This window comes from Amphiura filiformis, chromosome 18, assembly GCF_039555335.1.
Source record: "Amphiura filiformis chromosome 18, Afil_fr2py, whole genome shotgun sequence".
Lineage (NCBI taxonomy): Eukaryota > Metazoa > Echinodermata > Ophiuroidea > Amphilepidida > Amphiuridae > Amphiura > Amphiura filiformis.
The window spans coordinates 12305307-12323674 of NC_092645.1; the positions used below are offsets into that span (position 1 = coordinate 12305307).

The 18368-nt window shown below is 37.2% G+C and overlaps 1 protein-coding gene across 1 annotated transcript in view; it reads left to right on the plus strand.

The window, feature by feature from the left end:
* The window catches only part of LOC140139847 (ATP-dependent RNA helicase A protein-like), a 50995-nt gene that overhangs the window by 20672 nt on the left and 11955 nt on the right, over window positions 1–18368 (plus strand). The window contains 15 exon segments of the mRNA XM_072161600.1: window positions 715–761; window positions 1005–1144; window positions 1956–2057; window positions 4441–4599; window positions 5079–5153; window positions 6904–7095; window positions 7640–7781; window positions 9263–9313; window positions 9316–9344; window positions 10150–10306; window positions 11178–11299; window positions 12872–12970; window positions 13390–13504; window positions 14673–14767; window positions 15522–15595. Of these exon segments, the coding sequence (XP_072017701.1) occupies window positions 715–761; window positions 1005–1144; window positions 1956–2057; window positions 4441–4599; window positions 5079–5153; window positions 6904–7095; window positions 7640–7781; window positions 9263–9313; window positions 9316–9344; window positions 10150–10306; window positions 11178–11299; window positions 12872–12970; window positions 13390–13504; window positions 14673–14767; window positions 15522–15595 (1599 nt within the window).

Consider the following 18368-nt stretch of genomic DNA (forward strand, 5'->3'; position numbering starts at 1 on the left):
TTTTGAATGTCTCCCTTTTGCTCAATTCTTTCAGAACTTGGATTTTCTGTAAATGTATATTTGATTTCATTTTAGTCTTTGAAAGTAAAATAAATTATAGTTTTAATCTTTCTTGTTGTCTTATTTTCTTTCTCTTTCCTTTTCTTTCTCACTCTTCTTTCTTGGGGGTGGGGAGCTTAGTTGGCACAGCGGTTGTTCCCTCGCCTTGCGCCAGTCCTGGGTTCAAGCCCCGGTGGTGCCTAAGGACTACATGTGCATTTGGTTTATCCTGATCCATGCTCGCTCTCAGAGGTTTTCTTACTTTTCTAAGTGATCTCCGGTTTCCTTATGCTTTCAAAATCCATGGTTAGTTGTTTGTTTATCAAAACTTCTTCACCCAATGGAATTTAGGAAGCTGCTCAGATAATTGGGAATGTTACAGTTTTAGAGCGGATAGGTTTGTGCAGAGTTCGGCTGCAACCAGCCTAGTTGGTGCACTTTTAATCCTCTGGAAAAATGCGCTATATAAATCCAAAATTTATCATTTATTATATTTCTTCCATCCATATCTTTCTCTTCCTTTTTTTTCATCTTTTTCATACTTTATTCTTATATCTTTCATATTGTAGCTATTTGTTCCTTTGTAATTAAATTACACTTGTTGATTTGATTGACTTATTCATCTATCTTGAGTATCATTATTTTAAATATTATTTCTATTTGACACCATTACAGGAGCTTTGTTGCAGAGATGTCAATCTTCGTCAAACCACTTCGGCGAAGTAAGTCGTGCCTTGTGTTTACTTATATCAATAGTAATAAGTGTATTATCTGGCCCTTTGACATACAAGGCAACAGTTACCTGTGCAGAACATTTGGTTATAAAAATGTGCCAGTGGAATTAGTATGTAGTATTTGAAAAATAATTACAATTTTTCTTCATGATTGGTGCATAAAATTTATTCACTCTCTTAAAAAACCTACTCGAGTTATTCTTCATTATATATTATTCTTATTTGTTTTAGGCATTCATGCTCGTGAGCAAGGGTCCAACAAGAAGATAGCATCGATATCGTGTTCGCTGTCATTGGTACGTCAGCTTTATCATCTGAAAATGATTGAGGCCTTCACAGGAGAAGCCAAAAGAAGAAAATAGAAACAGTAAGTACATGTATTCATTAGTGCTGTGGTCGGCACCATTTTTTATTGTCGACATGTCGATATAATTCGAATACCGACGTCGACAGTGCGTCGACATAAAAAATTAAAAAACTAGAGAAATACTGCTACTCAAAAAAAAAAATGCCAATTTTTTTTTACAAAGTTGTAAAAAGTTGTACATTTTAATTACTTTTGTTTCTATTGAACAGCTAGCAATGCATACTAATTCAATGTGTCCCTGACTGTTCAATAGAAGCAAAGGTAATCAAAATGTACAAGTTCATCCAACTTTGTAAAAAAAAATTGGCATTTTTTTAATTTTTAGTAGCAGTATTTCTCTGGTTTCCAACCTTGAATAACAAGTCAGTTTGGGCCTATAACTGGCTTTTCTGTCCCAAAAATATTTTTTGAAAACTAAAAAAAAAAAAAAAAAAAAAATTTTTTGTTGTCGACATGATTTTTTGATGTCGGCATACGTGCCGACGTCGACATTATGTCGACATAAGGCATGTCGACCACAGCACTAGTATTCATTGTACGGTCCAGCCTCCCTTAACAGGACGCTAATAAGTGCAGTGTGTTATTACCCCATGTTGAGTTATCTTTTGTTATTCCAATTTTGGCAGTTTGATCATTCGATGGAACTAAATTTCACCCTTGTCTAAAAGGTGTCATAATGGTTTGTCCATTTCCCATTAATACAATAGATTGACCCTTATCATACTAAAAGAGATTATGGCTCTGAAAAGGGCTGTTAGAGCATAACTTGTTTCTTCTGATTAAATGATGTAATAATATCTCTTGACATGTTACAGTTGCAGCCATATGAAGTGTCCCTCATGGGAGACGTAGAGGAGAGAATCACCAATGTGTTACAAGAATTAGAAATAACACCAGTACCAGAACCAATGAGTGGGGTAAGTACAAGGGATGTGTGTATCGCTAAAGCATATGGCATGCATACCATGCAGGAGTGCAGTGTTACATATGATAGAGACTATAGGAGAGACTTGCCAATGTGTTACAAGAATTAGAAATAACACCAGTACCAGAACCAATGAGTGGGGTAAGTACAAGGGATGTGTGTATCGCTAAAGCATATGGCATGCATACCATGCAGGAGTGCAGTGTTACATATGATAGACTATAGGAGAGACTTGCCAATGTGTTACAAGAATTAGAAATAACACCAGTACCAGAACCAATGAGTGGGGTAAGTACAAGGGATGTGTGTATCACTAAAGCATATGGCATGCATTAGTTGTAGTAACTACAAATTTCGAACGTTTGAGGACTTGTTCTCAAGTTGTAGGTACTCTCGTAGGGTGCCTCCAGGGTTTTATTTTGGCAAGTTTGCATTAGTATATCTGGTAAAATACTCACTTTAGAAACCTGTGTTACTGATGTATGTCATCTGTGATTGCTAAACTTATTCTATGCATCAGCTTTTGTCCAATTTAAAAAGACAATTTTCGAGCGATTTTTATGAGCAGCGAAAAGTCCACTCCATACGACTATGTATATGTGAATGGTGATGAATGCACGCTAAATCGCGGCGGCACATACACATAGCTCCTTGGAACTCACGGTCGGAGCTATGAGTTCCAATTATTGGAACTAGGCATGCATACCATGCAGGAGTGCAGTGTTACATATGATAGAGACTATAGGAGAGACTTGCCAATGTGTTACAGCAATCAGGAATTAGAAATAATACCAGTACCAGAAGCAATGGGAAAGTGAAGCGCAAGGGATGTGTGTATCACTAAAGCATATGGCATGCATACCATGCAGGAGTGCAGTGTTACATATGATAGAGACTGTAGGAGAGACTTGCCAATGTGTTACAGCAGTCAGGAATTAGAAGGTGAAGTGCAAGGGATGTGGGTGTGTTACATATGGCATGCATAACATAATCATGTCATGTGTAGTAATATCACATGTGATGTATTATAGGAGTATGTTATAAGAATTAGAAATTATACTAGTACCATACATGATATGACCATACCACATGCAGTAGTGTCACGTGTGAGAGGTAAGACTCAGAGCCCTTAGTAAGCCCCTGCATGATTTTGGAGAGTTGTTGCTCAGTGGTTAAAATTTTTGCTTCTGGTGAATGAGGTCCTGGGTTAGAATCCAGGCAGTGAAAAACTTGCTGGGATTTTGATCTGGAAAAATGAAGTCTGAATTGAATTGGTAATCGAAAACATGTCCAGAACTTAGTAAGGCCGGATTCATAACGCCCTCAGCGCTTGTTGATCGAAAGACAGCCTAGGCTAATAGAAATTGGCACTCCACTCGTGGTGGTTGTTGTTGTGAACCAAATAATAATAAAGTATCCATAAAACATGAATATGTCCGGCACTTCGGCAGGGTGATTCTTTGTTGGATTATTTGATCCTATTTGTGACCTCTTCTCATAATTTATTATTTTCTTTTTCTCACAAGTCTGAAAACATAGAGCGTTGTATGGACTGACAAACTATGTAAGCTTAAGGGGGTACTACACCCCTGGCCAATTTTGTGCCTATTTTTGCATTTTTCTCAAAAATTATAGCGCATTGATGACAAGTAAGATATGTATATTATAGGGGCAAGGACTACAACTACTGCACTGGAAATTTTATTTCAGCAAAGACAACAGTTGTGGAGTTACAGTCAAAAATGAGGGAAAACCAATATTTGATCAATAAATCAGTAACTACTTGCCTTGAGTTGCTGAATTTTCAGTGCAGTAGTTGTAGTCTTTGCCCTATAATATACATATCTTACCTGTCACCAATGCGCTATAATTTTTGAGAAAAATGCAAAAATAGGCACAAAATTGGCCAGGGGTGTAGTACCCCCTTAAGCTATTAATATTATCATGTGTGTAGGCCTACACGTTGACGCAAATTCAAGAAAGTAGAAAACGTGGAAATATGACTGTATTATATCTCCTTAAATTTGCCTCTGTGTTTTGCAAACTAACTTATAATAAAAACGAATAGGCCTAGGCCTATATATTAATTTAGATGCCAAGACAAACTGCGTAAAAGTCACCAGCGCTTGTAGTTATGAATGAACGCTGGACATGGTTTACACTTGTCACACGTTTTTATGGTCGACCTGGGAGAAACCGATACAATAACTTAGGTGGTCTATCCGGTGGCGATAATTATTTTGGGTCGACCTGGGATTTTTTTCTCCGAGCTTTACCCAAAACACCTTAGTAAGGGCTTGTAGGTTCCTGCTTCTTTTGCGCAATAAATTATTGCCAACTAATATAGCTTTGACTATTTTTGTACCTCTGTGTAGAATGAAGAAGGGGTAGTCTCTCTGCTCATTGATGAAGGAAGGCAGACATTTGAGAATCCTGAAGGACCCAGAGGGGCTTATGGGATATCATGGTCACCTCCTCTGGCTAATTGGAATCCCTGGTTGAATTGCAACATAGATGAAGGACCTCTTGCACATGTAAGTAGTGGGAGGGAAAACGGAACACTGCAATAAGGGACCTGCAACTTATTTCCTACACAACAAAGAATTTCTGCTATTTTTTTTTAAGTGTTTTAATTGTCCCAGGGCTTGAATTTCAGGGAGGCCAAAAAGGCCATTGCCTGCTCTTTTTTCAGTTTTGGCCTTGGTTCCCCCACCCCCAGATCTTTGTCAACTTCAAGGCAATCTTCATCACTTGGTGCCCTTCTTTGTCTTTGCCCAGTGGCCTTGAAAATGGTGCCCCTAAAAATTAAAATTTCAAGCCTGAATTTGTGATGTGTATATCAATATTGTGAATTTACATAAAGTGGATGACGACTTCTCTGGCACAAAAATGTAGTAATATTTATAAGTTACTCCATCAGTGTACGAAAGTTTGTTTATATCACTTGGAAGACAAAATAACTGTATGTACATGAATTTCTTTCAATATAATTTTAATTTTAATTTCCTTTCAGTTGAGTCTGCAAGAAATCAGCTTACAATTGCAACAAGATATGGAGCATCAACGTACAAATCCACAGTATCAAAAGGTACAGTGTATGTAGGGGTGACTATGTTTACAGTGTATATATAAATGCTATCACTCAGGGGACACACAGAAAACCCTGTGTAACTTGGAACTCACTAAAACTGAGGACATCTGCATTTTACATAAACAATGTCTGTGGCTGATGGTGTATGGTCAGTCTGGGCTTGGGCGATAAATCTGTATGGAAAGGTAAATCCATACCGTGGAAACATGGCATGTTGCCTCAGGGAATCGACGCTAAATCAGGTACTGCATGAGCAAACTCAAAAATGCGTACACAAAAGAAACTTCGCGCGTAAGATAAGCGATGTCGCCAGGCCTGTACGTTGTACCGGCGTCAGCTGAATGCGAGTACGCTTTGAGGGCACAGGCATGGAAAATTCCAATCTGTGTATTAATAATCTAAGGGTAAATCAATCTTAAATGTGCAGGTGTCCACCAGAGATGATATTTCACACTTCCCACAATGCATTTCTTCCCTGAACTCTTGTTAATTTAGGTGATTTTTTGTCACTATCAACCTACGTTGCACTAAATAGCAAATCAGTACAGGGAAGAAATGCATTGTGGGAAGTGTAAGATATCATCTCTGTGTGTCCATGATTACACTAGACTTTTCGCATTCAAACCATGGACCTACCTGCAAACAAGCACAATCCTTGGTTTGCGGAGGTCTGCAGTAAGTCACAACTAAATACCAAATGCATTTTAGAGATACATCTGCTATTGTGTATTATACATGGCAACCTCAATGTTCACTGCTATATAAATGTAAAAATCCATGCTGTTGGGCTTAGTTTGTGTTTTGATAGCAATAGGATGGTAGTGGTGTGTGTGTATGTGTTTATGCCTGTTGACATGCTCGTGTGATCAGAGTATTAGAACATCATCTTACCCATATCAAGATCAAACTCATCATAAGTCATCAAGCTTTAAACAAATTCATCAATGTTTTAGCTGTGATTTTGGGTTCATAACTTATTTCCTTAAGGGATCTAAAACAAGCGTTTATTGCGTTTCGATAGTATTTTTTGTGGCACATGAGAGCACCTCAGACCTATCGAATTGTATTCTGAATCTGAAGCATGTCTTTCTGATATCAAATAATTTTCATTTTTGAAAATCACAATATAATACAAATTTTATGACAAATTATAAAAATTTGATATTTTCGAATTTTGATATATAACAGTCCTCATAAAGTAAATTATATAAATCTAATGATATATTTTAAAGTGTATGTAGGAGGAAAAGCCGACGGTCAATTGAAAATTTTGACCTTTTTATTGAAGATATGGATTTTTTCCCCCAAAACAGACCTAATTTTTGTTTGTGTTTTGGAAAAAAAAATCCATATCTTCAATACGAAAGGTCAAAATTTTCAATTGATCGTCGGCTTTTCAACCCACCTACATACACTTTAAGTATAAATCATCAGATTTATAAAGTTTACTTCAAGTACTGTTAAATATAAAAAATATCAATTTTTAATGATTTGCCATAAAATGTGTATTAAATTGCGAATTTCAAAAAATCAAAATTATTTGATATCAGAATGACATTCTTCTATTCAGAATGCAATTCGATATGTCTGATGTGTTCTAATGTCCCAAAATAAATACTGTCCAAACGCTCATACCCCAGCCCTTAAAAGTAGCATATTGTATATATTTACATTTTCCACCTTAACAACTGAAATGCTAATGTCACACATTCCAATTAAAAAATACATGACCCTATTTTTGTTCTAGATGTTGGGTGACAGGCACTCCCTACCTATTTACCAATCAGAAGGATTAATTATTGATGCGATCACAAAGAACCCCATCATTGTGATCCGTGGAGCCACTGGGTGCGGTAAAACAACACAAGTACCACAGTACGTCCTGGACCACTACATCAGACAGGGACGAGGAGCAGAATGCAATATCGTTGTCACACAGGTGAGTGGTTGATGGCAGGGTTATCACTAAGCCAGTTGGAGGTAACTGCCACTAGCTTCCGACCGTCACAAAATTCAGCAAATATTGTATGATTACGAACAGAATTTAGTAAATATCACAAATCTAGGCTAAAATCTACAATATTTCACACCCATATGCATATAAAATTGCAATTTGCAGCGACATACACCGCTGCCATAACATTCACTCGTTGTTCATGGCGGCCATTGTTGTTGCTGTAGTTATCGGAGTTTCGTCAATAGGTGGCGCACTAACACGTGTCCCAGACAGGTGTTTTAGTGAATTAGCCAGCACTCAACTTGAGCTGGTGACAACCCTGGTTAATGGTCAGTATGAACAGAAGAGGACACTTTCTCGATTTTGAAATTGATGGGGCTGCACTAATCCTAGATAATTATATCAACTTGCATTACACAAGATCCTTTACTATAACTTGTAAGTGCTGTAGGTTATTCAATTTGAAATCCACACTCCCCCAAATTATTTCAGGGTATGTATGATCTGCATCTGTGATTGATTTCAGCCTCGTCGTATCAGTGCAATATCCATTGCTGAGCGTGTTGCTGAGGAACGCTGTGAAGAGCTGGGACAAAGCTGTGGCTACTCAGTACGATTTGATACCATCAGACCACGCCCTACTGGAGCAGTGTTATTCCTTACTGTTGGTAAGTATTGAGTCATAAAGGCACCAAGGAAACAGGTGCAGTACAAGCTAGTGATGTGGTCGACATGCCTTATGTCGACATAATGTCGACGTCGGCACGTATGCCGACATGTCGACATCAAAAATCATGTCGACAAAAAAAATTGTTTTTTTTTTTTTTTAGTTTTCAAAAATATTTTTGGCCAGAAAAGCAAGTTATAGGCCCAAACTGACTTGTTATTCAAGGTTGAAACCAGAAATACTGCTACTAAAAAAAAAAAAAATGCCAATTTTTTTACAAAGTTGATGAACTTGTACATTTTGATTACCTTTGCTTCTATTGAACAGTCAGGGACACATTGAATTAGTATGCATTGCTAGCTGTTCAATAGAAACAAAAGTAATTAAAATGTACAACTTTTTCCAACTTTGTAAAAAAAAAATTGGCATTTTTTTTTTTTTTTTTTTGAGTAGCAGTATTTCTTTTTCAACCTTGAATAATCAAGTCAGTTTGGGCCTATAACTTGATTTTCTGGCCCAAAATATTTTTTGAAAATTTAAAATTTTTTTTTTTTTTTTTTTTTTTTTTTAGAATTTTTTTTTATGTCGACACACTGTCGACGTCGGTATACGAATTATATCGACATGTCGACAATAAAAAACGGTGCCGACCACATCACTAGTACAAGCCCCGGCAAAAAGCGCAATTTTTTGAAGCAAAAAACGAGATTTTCCCAAAAAAATGGCACAAGAAGCTTTAAAAATGCCCGAAAATACGAAAATTTTAAAAAAAATCCAAGAAAAAAATATTGCCTGCCCGGCCCTCTATTGATCAGAATAGGTCAGTTTAGATTGTCATGTAAACAACTCACTGAACTGATTTGAAAATGGAAGATAGCATAAACATGCTTAAATCATGTTTGCTTTATATTTGACTCATTATATTTGACTGTATGAGTTATTGGATCGTAACAATGTAGGCTAAATGTTAATTTTCGTACATAAATGAAATACAACACATTCAGCAGTCATTTTGTATGATACAATTAGAATTGGTGAATGGACCACTGGTAAAAACATCAAAAATGCAAGAATACCAAGAATATAAAAATGCATTGTACAGAAATACAATATTATATGCTGGCGAAGTTATGTAGTAATCAGATTAACTTCCATAGCAATAGGTGAAAACAATTTTGAATATACCGCGACTGCACTGGTGCGTTCACGCTGTACCTCTGCATTGAACCATATCATGCTGATCACTCGCACCTGTAAGATTAGTATCTTTGAAAAGACCGGTATTGTATTCAATCTATGATTGCAGACATACACAGGTGATGAGTGCAACCTGCTTGTAGTGCGGCGTGACATATTCAAAATTGTTTTCACCTTTTGCTATGGTAATTAATCCAATTTATTTTTGTCACTTTGCCAGCGTATAAAAGAAGACAATTATTTCTAAAACTGTTTTTTTATATTTTTTTTTTTTAATTCTAACAGGTACATTATTGAGAAAGTTGGAGGCAGGATTGAGAGGTATATCTCATGTGGTAGTGATGAAATCCACGAAAGAGATCTCAATGTGAGTCATTGCTTATGCATTGTTTCAGTTCTTCCCCTCACTGTTAATCATTGTACCTTACGTATTATTGTTAAACATTTATGGGTCCAACAGGCATGTTTTTCTACCAGGTCGACTCATAACGCCCCATTACAGAGATGTAAGTTTTCCGTATTTATACGGAATTCCGTCTTTTTTTCAGATTTGCCAAAGCTTCCGTATTTTTCCGTAATTTTAGTATTTTTCTGTAATTTAAAAAAATACAAAATCTCGCAATCACCGTCTGGGAAGAAAAACTATAAAGGGCGTCTCGAATTGTGTAGACTAATCTGGGTCATAAGTTATTATTTACCGTTTCTGTATCGTACCATGTGCGACTGTGTGCCTGTGTCTGTAATAATGATAAAGAGTGTGTGTGCACGTGTTCATGTCGGAGTTTATTTCGCAATAAAAATAAAGTGACGTTTATGTGCTCGCATGTGCGTGAAATTTGTGTGAAAAAGTCGCCGTTTTGTTTAGCTTAAACATCAAAATTGCGATCAGTAATGGATGTTGACTGAACAGCGGATTTTCGCATTATGAAGAGGGAGTGAAATATCTTGAACTATTCTAGAAGGGCCTCCTAAGGGTTTTTTAAGTGTAGAAGCCCAGGAGCTGGACTCCATCCCATGATGGGCGAGAGCTCCGCTAACTACGCTTCACTATAGAAATACTTTCCATATTTTTTTATTAAGGCCACTTACATCTCTGCCATTAACCCCTCTAATAAAACAACAGGTTACTCAAAATTTGAGTCAAATACATCCTATTTTCCTTCTCTCCACAGACTGATTTCCTGCTGGTCGTACTACGAGACATGCTGCGCGCATTCCCAGATATGCGTATTATTCTTATGTCGGCAACTATTGATACCACACTCTTCAGCGAATATTTTGACAATTGTCCAGTAGTTGAGGTGTATGGTAGAGCCTACCCTGTGCAAGGTCAGTGTACTTTATTTTTATTCTTTTCACATTCCATTATCCCACTATTGGTATTGGCTATTCCAGTTGAAATCCATACACCCCCTATTGAAGACATGAATTTGATCTCCCACACAGGGAGTGTGAATTTCAAATGGAGACCCCATTCAGGTACTAATAACGGTTAAATAATCCCTTTTGAAATTCACACCCCCCGTGTGGAAGTTAAGGTCATGTCTTTCATAGGGGGCGTACAAATTTCAACTGGAATAGCCCAATTTGTACTAGATGTATCTTATCAAAAGTGAAAAAGGAAGAAATTCAAAATGTCTATGGTGAATGTGGAAATGATAATCATTTTAAATTATGAGTACATTTAGGGATTCAATCATCACCCTTTAACAATGATGTGTCCGTGTCTTTTGCATTGTTTACAAAGGCAGCTTTAGCCACTTGGCAGATGCGCCGGACATGTGGTATTAAATGGTGATGAACAATGGTGAAATATGAATCCCTTTCATCAATAAAAACAATCTACAGATTGTCTAATTCATAAGAATATCCCATTTGGAATGTCAGTTAGTCATTGCCACTCAATATAACAAGAAGATTGATGATTTCTCTGTTAATATCAACAATAAAACTACATAATTCAGCAATGTTTAGCCACTTTCTCTAAAATAATGAATTCAACATGTAAGCGTGTATATGCACAAAAGTTCCAAGAATTTTACACATAGCGCATATGCACGCTTCCGTTAACTTTCACTACTGTGAAAGTGTGGATTCATCACCGATTAACAACAGTTGTCTCCTCCTGCACAAAGGTATAGGACGAGTTGTTGAAACAGGTTTTAAAACTTCCCATCACTTTGTTTTTTCTCACCTGTAGAATATTACTTGGAAGATGTAGTTCAGATGCTTGGATTTGTGCCCATGTCACAAAACAAGAAAAACAGGAATAACAAGAACAACATGGAAGATGACGATGATGCCATAGACAAAGAGGACGATGTAAGTAGAATTTGGTGTAAGATTTTGTTATCTGATATGATTTGATCTGATCTACTGTATTTAACCTAATTAGCACATAATTAGCATTCAATGTGAACTGCTGTAACTTGCATCTGTGAATGTGCTTATTTTGATTGTGCTTGCAATTCCATGCCAAATTACCTGATGGTCCCTGCTTTCATATTCTTAGATTTGGCCAATTTTAGAATAGGATTTATTTGAACAAAAAACCATTGTGGCAGTCACCTCTTACCCATGGGTAAAGCCGAACCGTCAAACATTGAGTTAGCGAGGTATGGTTGGTGAAACCCACTGTAGCTTTCTACAGTAAAATCCTTGAGTTAGGTTTGTTGTTTTGAAATTATTCTGTGGGATATGGACTTGAAGCATGCTCACAGGGACATCATAGTATCAATACGTGGGGATTGTCGAATGTTTGTACTTGGTATCACTGAATAGAGGAGACCCATGGCTAATATAACAGTGTATGATGTTTAATATAGAAAAACATATGGGGTTGCAACACCCTCTTTTTAGTTTGTGTTACAAAATTTGTCTCAGTAGGATGAGTGATAAACAGAGGAGGGTGATCACAACATTTGCATAGGTGCTCTAACTGGAGGCCAATTTAAGGATGCTCTGTGTAGCATCTTTGATAGACCCTTCGTCGTCTGCAATTGGTTCAAAATACTGCCGCTCGCCTCATCACTCTCACAAAGAAACGTTCGCACATCACTCCAATTCTCATTGACTTGCACTGGCTACCTGTTGAACAACACATTGAATTTTAAGATCCTCACTTTTGTTTTCAAATCACAAAACGAACTTGTACCATCATATATCGCCGATCTTCTGCACACTTATATACCTGGGCGCACTGGACTTCGTTCAGCCAATCTTCATCTTCTTCAGGAACCACGATCTAACAACTCTTTTGGCGACCGTTCTTTTGTCATTTGTGCTCCTAAACTTTGGAACAATCTACCATCTCACATTAAAAACTGTACTACTTTGGACTCTTTTAAATCTTTGTTAAAAACACATCTGTTTAATATCGCTTTTGCTGATGACTTGTAGTGTAAAATGTTTTTCTTATTATGGTATGTTTTATATTTTCTGTATTTGCTCTGTTCATCATGTTCCCCTTTGTGGTCATAATCCTGTTGTTGCGCAGTGAGCGGCTCTGACGGATACTTGCGCATTATAAATTTCCTTATTATTATTATTATTAGTTTTTGGAGCAAAAGTAACAGATATTGCAATTATTTTGCACCGGTCTTGAAGAAAGGAAGATATCCATGACAGCAATTGGTAATTTATGCCATAGTACTTGAATTTGGAGGTGGGATGAGGCACAATGTCAAATACCTTTGTGAAGTTGAGTAGAAGGACATCCACATTTTTTCTCTAGTCTAAAGCACTGCCGAGATCACGATGCATAATCAGAACCTGTGTGTCACATGAACGCTGAGATGACTCTTGATTTTGCTGTGGATGACATGTTGCATGGTTTTGCAGGAGATGCTCGTCAATGTATAATATTCTCAAACCACAATTATTTTGTTTCTGTAGGAGGACATGAATAAAATGGTGAGCAATGACTACTCTGAGCAGACTCGGAGAGCCATGGCACAGATGAGTGAAAAGGAAATGAACTTTGACCTCATTGAGGTAAGTAATAAGTTTTGAATTTGTAATTATTGGAATACTGTGGGTGTAATGGGAGAGAGGGAAGGGGCGAGAGGGCAAGTGAGAGATGGGGAATGTAGAGGAGAGGAGAGAAGCTGATTTTTTTTTAAATGTTACATAATCACAAGACTGGCGCCGTCAGTTGTTCAAGTGGGTTGCTGATCAACTTACACAGGAAACCCCACTTTGCCAGTTTGTCACAGAAGAACTGACTTACACCTGTTACTTTGATGACAGACAGAACAGAATTTACATGGATAAATTTTAACCTTGACTTATTCCCTAAGGACTTGAACCAAAAGTGAACCTTCCACTTTAAGTGTGATTTTTGTGACAGAATTTTTTTTTAAATCACTTATCACATATTGTTAATATCTATTCTGTTCTTATTTTCTTCCCAGCAACTTCTTGGCTACATTGGTAATCTGGGTGTAGAAGGAGCCGTCCTGGTGTTTCTGCCAGGTTGGAATTGGATATTTGCTCTGATGCGTCATCTACAAGAGCATCCAAAATTTGGTGAGTGCAGACTTATTTTGGTGTGTGACTGGAAAGGGGGTGTATGTGCATTGTGTGTGTGCTTGTAAACACTGGTAAACAAAATCTCTGTACAACAGTTCAACTGTCAAAACACATAGTTTGGAATGTTCCATACCTGTGCCCTCTAAAGCATACTTGAATTCAGCTGATGCCGGTAGAGCGTTTGGACCTGAAGACATTGCTCATCTGATTGTACACAACTTGTCAGCGCTCACGCATAAACTTTCTTTTGTGTACACTCAGGCTATTTGCGCTATTTTTGAGTTCGCTAACACACCAACACTTATCGTCGACCCCGTGGGAAACATACCTACCTTCCGCGGTATGGGAATCGTGTATATCTACAGGTCCTAGGTGGTATTTCTAGGTGTAAAACATAAGAAAGTCTTATGGCTGAAGGAGTACAGTTGGTGATATAGAGTAAGTCTGCTCTCGGATTGTAAAAACTTGGCCACTCCATGGTAAGGCAAAAAACAACTGTAAATGTGTGTGTCCACTGCTCGATAGTAAGAACTCTTCATCATAAGTTGCAGTGATTTCAATAATCATTTTTGCATTGTAAATTATGTAGCAACAATATGACAGTGAAGAAGTGACAATCAAGAATTAAGACATGTGGGTAGTTGAAATCCATACACCCCCTACTTGGAAGACATGACCTTAATCTTCCACACATGGAGCGTGAATTTGAAATGGGGTTACCTGAATAGGGGGCTTTAATTTGAAATCTACACTCTCTGTGTAGTAGATTAAGGTCATGTCTTCCATAGAGGGTGTATGTATTTCAACTGGAATAACCCAATCACCGTACATTTTGTCATTGGGCAGGAAAAACCTATATGTCATTGGCCCCTGAACATGTTTAAAGCAAAACCTCATATGTAACCTGTTGGCAGTTTTGTTTTAAATATGTTCAGGGGCCATAAGCACATTGCCCAACAACGATTTTCAATATCTTGCATGTATATATTGACATTGCAATATAAGCTTTAAAGGGGTAAAGTTTGCCTGAATGTGTAAATACACACATTTATATGCGTGCAGAAAACCCTGACCCATGCCCATCATCTCACATTTTTGTGCCAAAATTTCACACCTTTTTGACTCTCATAAATCATTGTTGTCTATATTTCCTTCGCATATGCAGGAGGGCGCAATTTCTTGATCTTGCCACTCCATTCCCAGGTTCCAAGAGAAGAGCAGCACCGAGTCTTTGAGTCGGTCCCTCCTGGCGTCACCAAGGTAACTTAGTTTTACTATTCAAATTCCTTTCGGTGTGGGTTGTCATGTAGGGAATAACAGTTTTGTTTGGTATGTTTTCCGCCACAAGCAGGCATCAAAGTACAAAAGCATCTAATTGCCATCCTCTTGATAGTGAGATAATAATCTTGAGAAGTAGACATATGTGACATGATCAAGGGAAATGAGTCGAATGTCACTAATATTGATTTTAAGATATTGACAAAGAAAGTGTTCAAATTCTTTTGTTTAAATATGGTTTTTACCGATTGATAAATTGACGTAACTTTGCAAAAAACAGTCATATTTACAGGGGTTTTCCGTTTTTAAAAGCTGTAAATGTCCTCTTTAGAAATATGTGTAAAACTAATTTTCGACCAGAGCCGATGTGTGACTCATTCCCCTTAATCATGCTGCAATATCAAAGCATTGTTTTATAGATGTCATATCAATGGAAAGAAGAAGTAAATATGAAGAAAAAAACAGAACAAAAATAGTTCTAAGGTTAATTTTGTTATGTCGCAAGTTGAAGTTACAACTTTTATCTTAATTCCCCAGACGTTGTTTAGTTTAGATAAATGTAAAATGAGATTATGAGCTATTCCAGTTGAAATGGCACTGACATACCCATGCCAGGTTGAGGCATATAGGCCATCTCATATCTTCTTTATTAACCTTTATTCCTGTGAGAAAAACAATATTGCTATATTATATTACTAGGATTGACTATGGGTTTTTATGTTCATTCATCCTATAGATTATCCTGTCCACCAACATTGCTGAGACGAGTATCACCATCAATGATGTCGTCTATGTCATTGATATCTGCAAGTAAGTCTCTCAAACAACAATGTCGTCATATCCATGAGTATAAAGGGTTTCATGGCTTTCATGGCTTTCATGGCCTTCTAACAAGAATGACTATTGAGGCTGGAGAGTTTGTTCGCATTTTCTTGTTATGATGGGAATAAAGTGGTATTTGAACCAGTAGAACGTTGGTAGAACTGATTTGTTACTCATCCGGGCCCTCCATTTACTCAATGTCTCAAGGGTCCTCAAGCTTAGTTCCTTATGTCTGGCCATGAACTCATAATATCAATCCATTCCCAGGAATTTATCAATTTTATGTGATGGCTTCTGCTTGTCTCCCTATAAATAATCATATAAGCAAGCTCTTTGACTTGTTCTCTGGTTTCCCATCCCCTAACTCTGAACAAGCTATTAGATATTCTTTTAACCTTTCCTCTTCAAAGGTGAGACTGTATCAGCCCCTGGATTGGAAATTACTCTATTCGCCTAGTTACACAATCTCTTAATGTTGAGTATGGAATACCATACATTTCATTGGTCTTTTTAATGGACAATTCCCCTGCTTTGATTTTTGCAACAGCTTCAGGAATTTGTTTCCCATCTTATTGAAGTTTAACATATTTACTAGCTCTAGGAATCCTGCAGAAGTTATCAGCGTAACAACTACAATGGCTAACTTACTGGGCTACAAAGGAAATGTTTATACAGTGGTTTACATTACACCACATGTACTTGTGTAAGAATGAATATTTACACAGGTTTACATCTGCTATTGTATGTAACCTCATCTGATGGGAGGCATGGATAGATGTATTCAAGGTGGATTGTGATATGGCATGGCTCTGAAAGTTGACAAGATTTACTAAGTATATTACAAAGGTCTTCATGAGATCAGTAACATACTTCATAAGTGAACAAGACTGTCGTATTTTAAGTAAATCAGAATGGAGCTTTGCAAATGACAGATTAAAATAGTCCATGTAGAGCCACGGTAGAGGGATACATGGTCATAGGTTAGGCTCTTTGACGGATGTGTTTAATGACTTGTTTCTTGACGATATTGAGTGACCTGCTGTTGATGATGTTGTCAGGGAGTCTGTTATAGTCTTTGGAGTTCCGAGTTAGACACAAAAACTTGTATGCGTCTGTCCTGTCGTAGGCCTGGTTTAGTTACTGTTACTAATCATTCAATGGTGTGATCTTCATTGAAAAGAGCGGTATTGTATTCAATCTATTGTATTCAGATGCCATTTGCCGACTATGCGTGTAGAGTATCCGATGTCTTGTAATTTATCTGCTATTGTATGTAACCTCATCTGATGGGAGGCATGGATAGATGTATTCAAGGTGGATTGTGATATGGCATGGCTCTGAAAGTTGACAAGATTTACTAAGTATATTACAAAGGTCTTCATGAGATCAGTAACATACTTCATAAGTGAACAAGACTGTCGTATTTTAAGTAAATCAGAATGGAGCTTTGCAAATGACAGATTAAAATAGTCCATGTAGAGCCACGGTAGAGGGATACATGGTCATAGGTTAGGCTCTTTGACGGATGTGTTTAATGACTTGTTTCTTGACGATATTGAGTGACCTGCTGTTGATGATGTTGTCAGGGAGTCTGTTATAGTCTTTGGAGTTCCCGAGTTAGACACAAAAACTTGTATGCGTCTGTCCTGTTGTAGGTCTGGTTTAGTTACTGACTGTTACTAATCATTCAATGGCGTGATCTTCATTGAAAAGAGCGGTATTGTATTAAATCTATAGTATTCAGATGCCATTTGCCGACTACGTGTGTAGAGTATCCAATATCTTGTAAGTTATCTGCTATTGTATGTAACCTCATCTGATGGGAGGCAAGAAGGTAATTACCAATGCTTCAATCACATGATGTTGTAAAGCATATTTTATCTATAAATTGTAATAAGAATAATTGCATGATAAGTAGTCCAAGCATGCAATGTGATTGAATTCAGAAATTGCATCGCAAAGTTTCGCATGTTTCTACACAAATGGTGTTAATGACTTTGGTATGGCTGAGTCCCTCATCTAGATTTGCTTCATTAGTACAAACCTGGTGGCTTCACAAAGTTCTGAGCTCTGAAGACACATTTCAGTGATTGGTTGCCTCTTGTAATATATCAATGAATATTTGGCGTAAACCATAACGGTCAATCAAGCCCAGCTTGAAAAGGTACCAAGCTTTAAAAGGTACCAATATTATGGACAATAAAAACTCATCATCATCATCATCATCTTCTCTGTCATCGCGTCTGTCTTGGGTGCCTCTTGTAATATATCTATGAGTATTTGGTGTAAAACAATCAATCAAGCCCAGCCTAAAGAGGTGCCAAGCTTGAAAAGGTACCAGTACCATGGACAATAAAAACTCATCATCGTCATCTGGTCTGTCTTGGTGAAAATCATGTGGGTTGTTTGAATTGTCCATTTACTCAAGATATAAGATAAAAGAAGAGATTATTTGAATTAGCTAATGTAGCGATTCAATTCAATGATTTCCAATCAATCCAGAAAATTATCCTGCAAAAAAGGTCTTATTTAACACTATATTGAGGTTTTTTCTGCACAAATTGTGTGAAATGCGAAATGTGAAATTTTTTACTTTTTAAAGGATTCCTTGTGGAAGTAAAGTGTAAATATGTGTATGTGCACATCTGGTTCAAAACTTTATTTAAGAATAAACAAACAAAATGGGGTGGTGGTTTTGTGTATGGGGGGTGTGTGTGTGTGTCGCTTAAGGTCAAAATTGTAATTTGTTTTAATTGTTTGT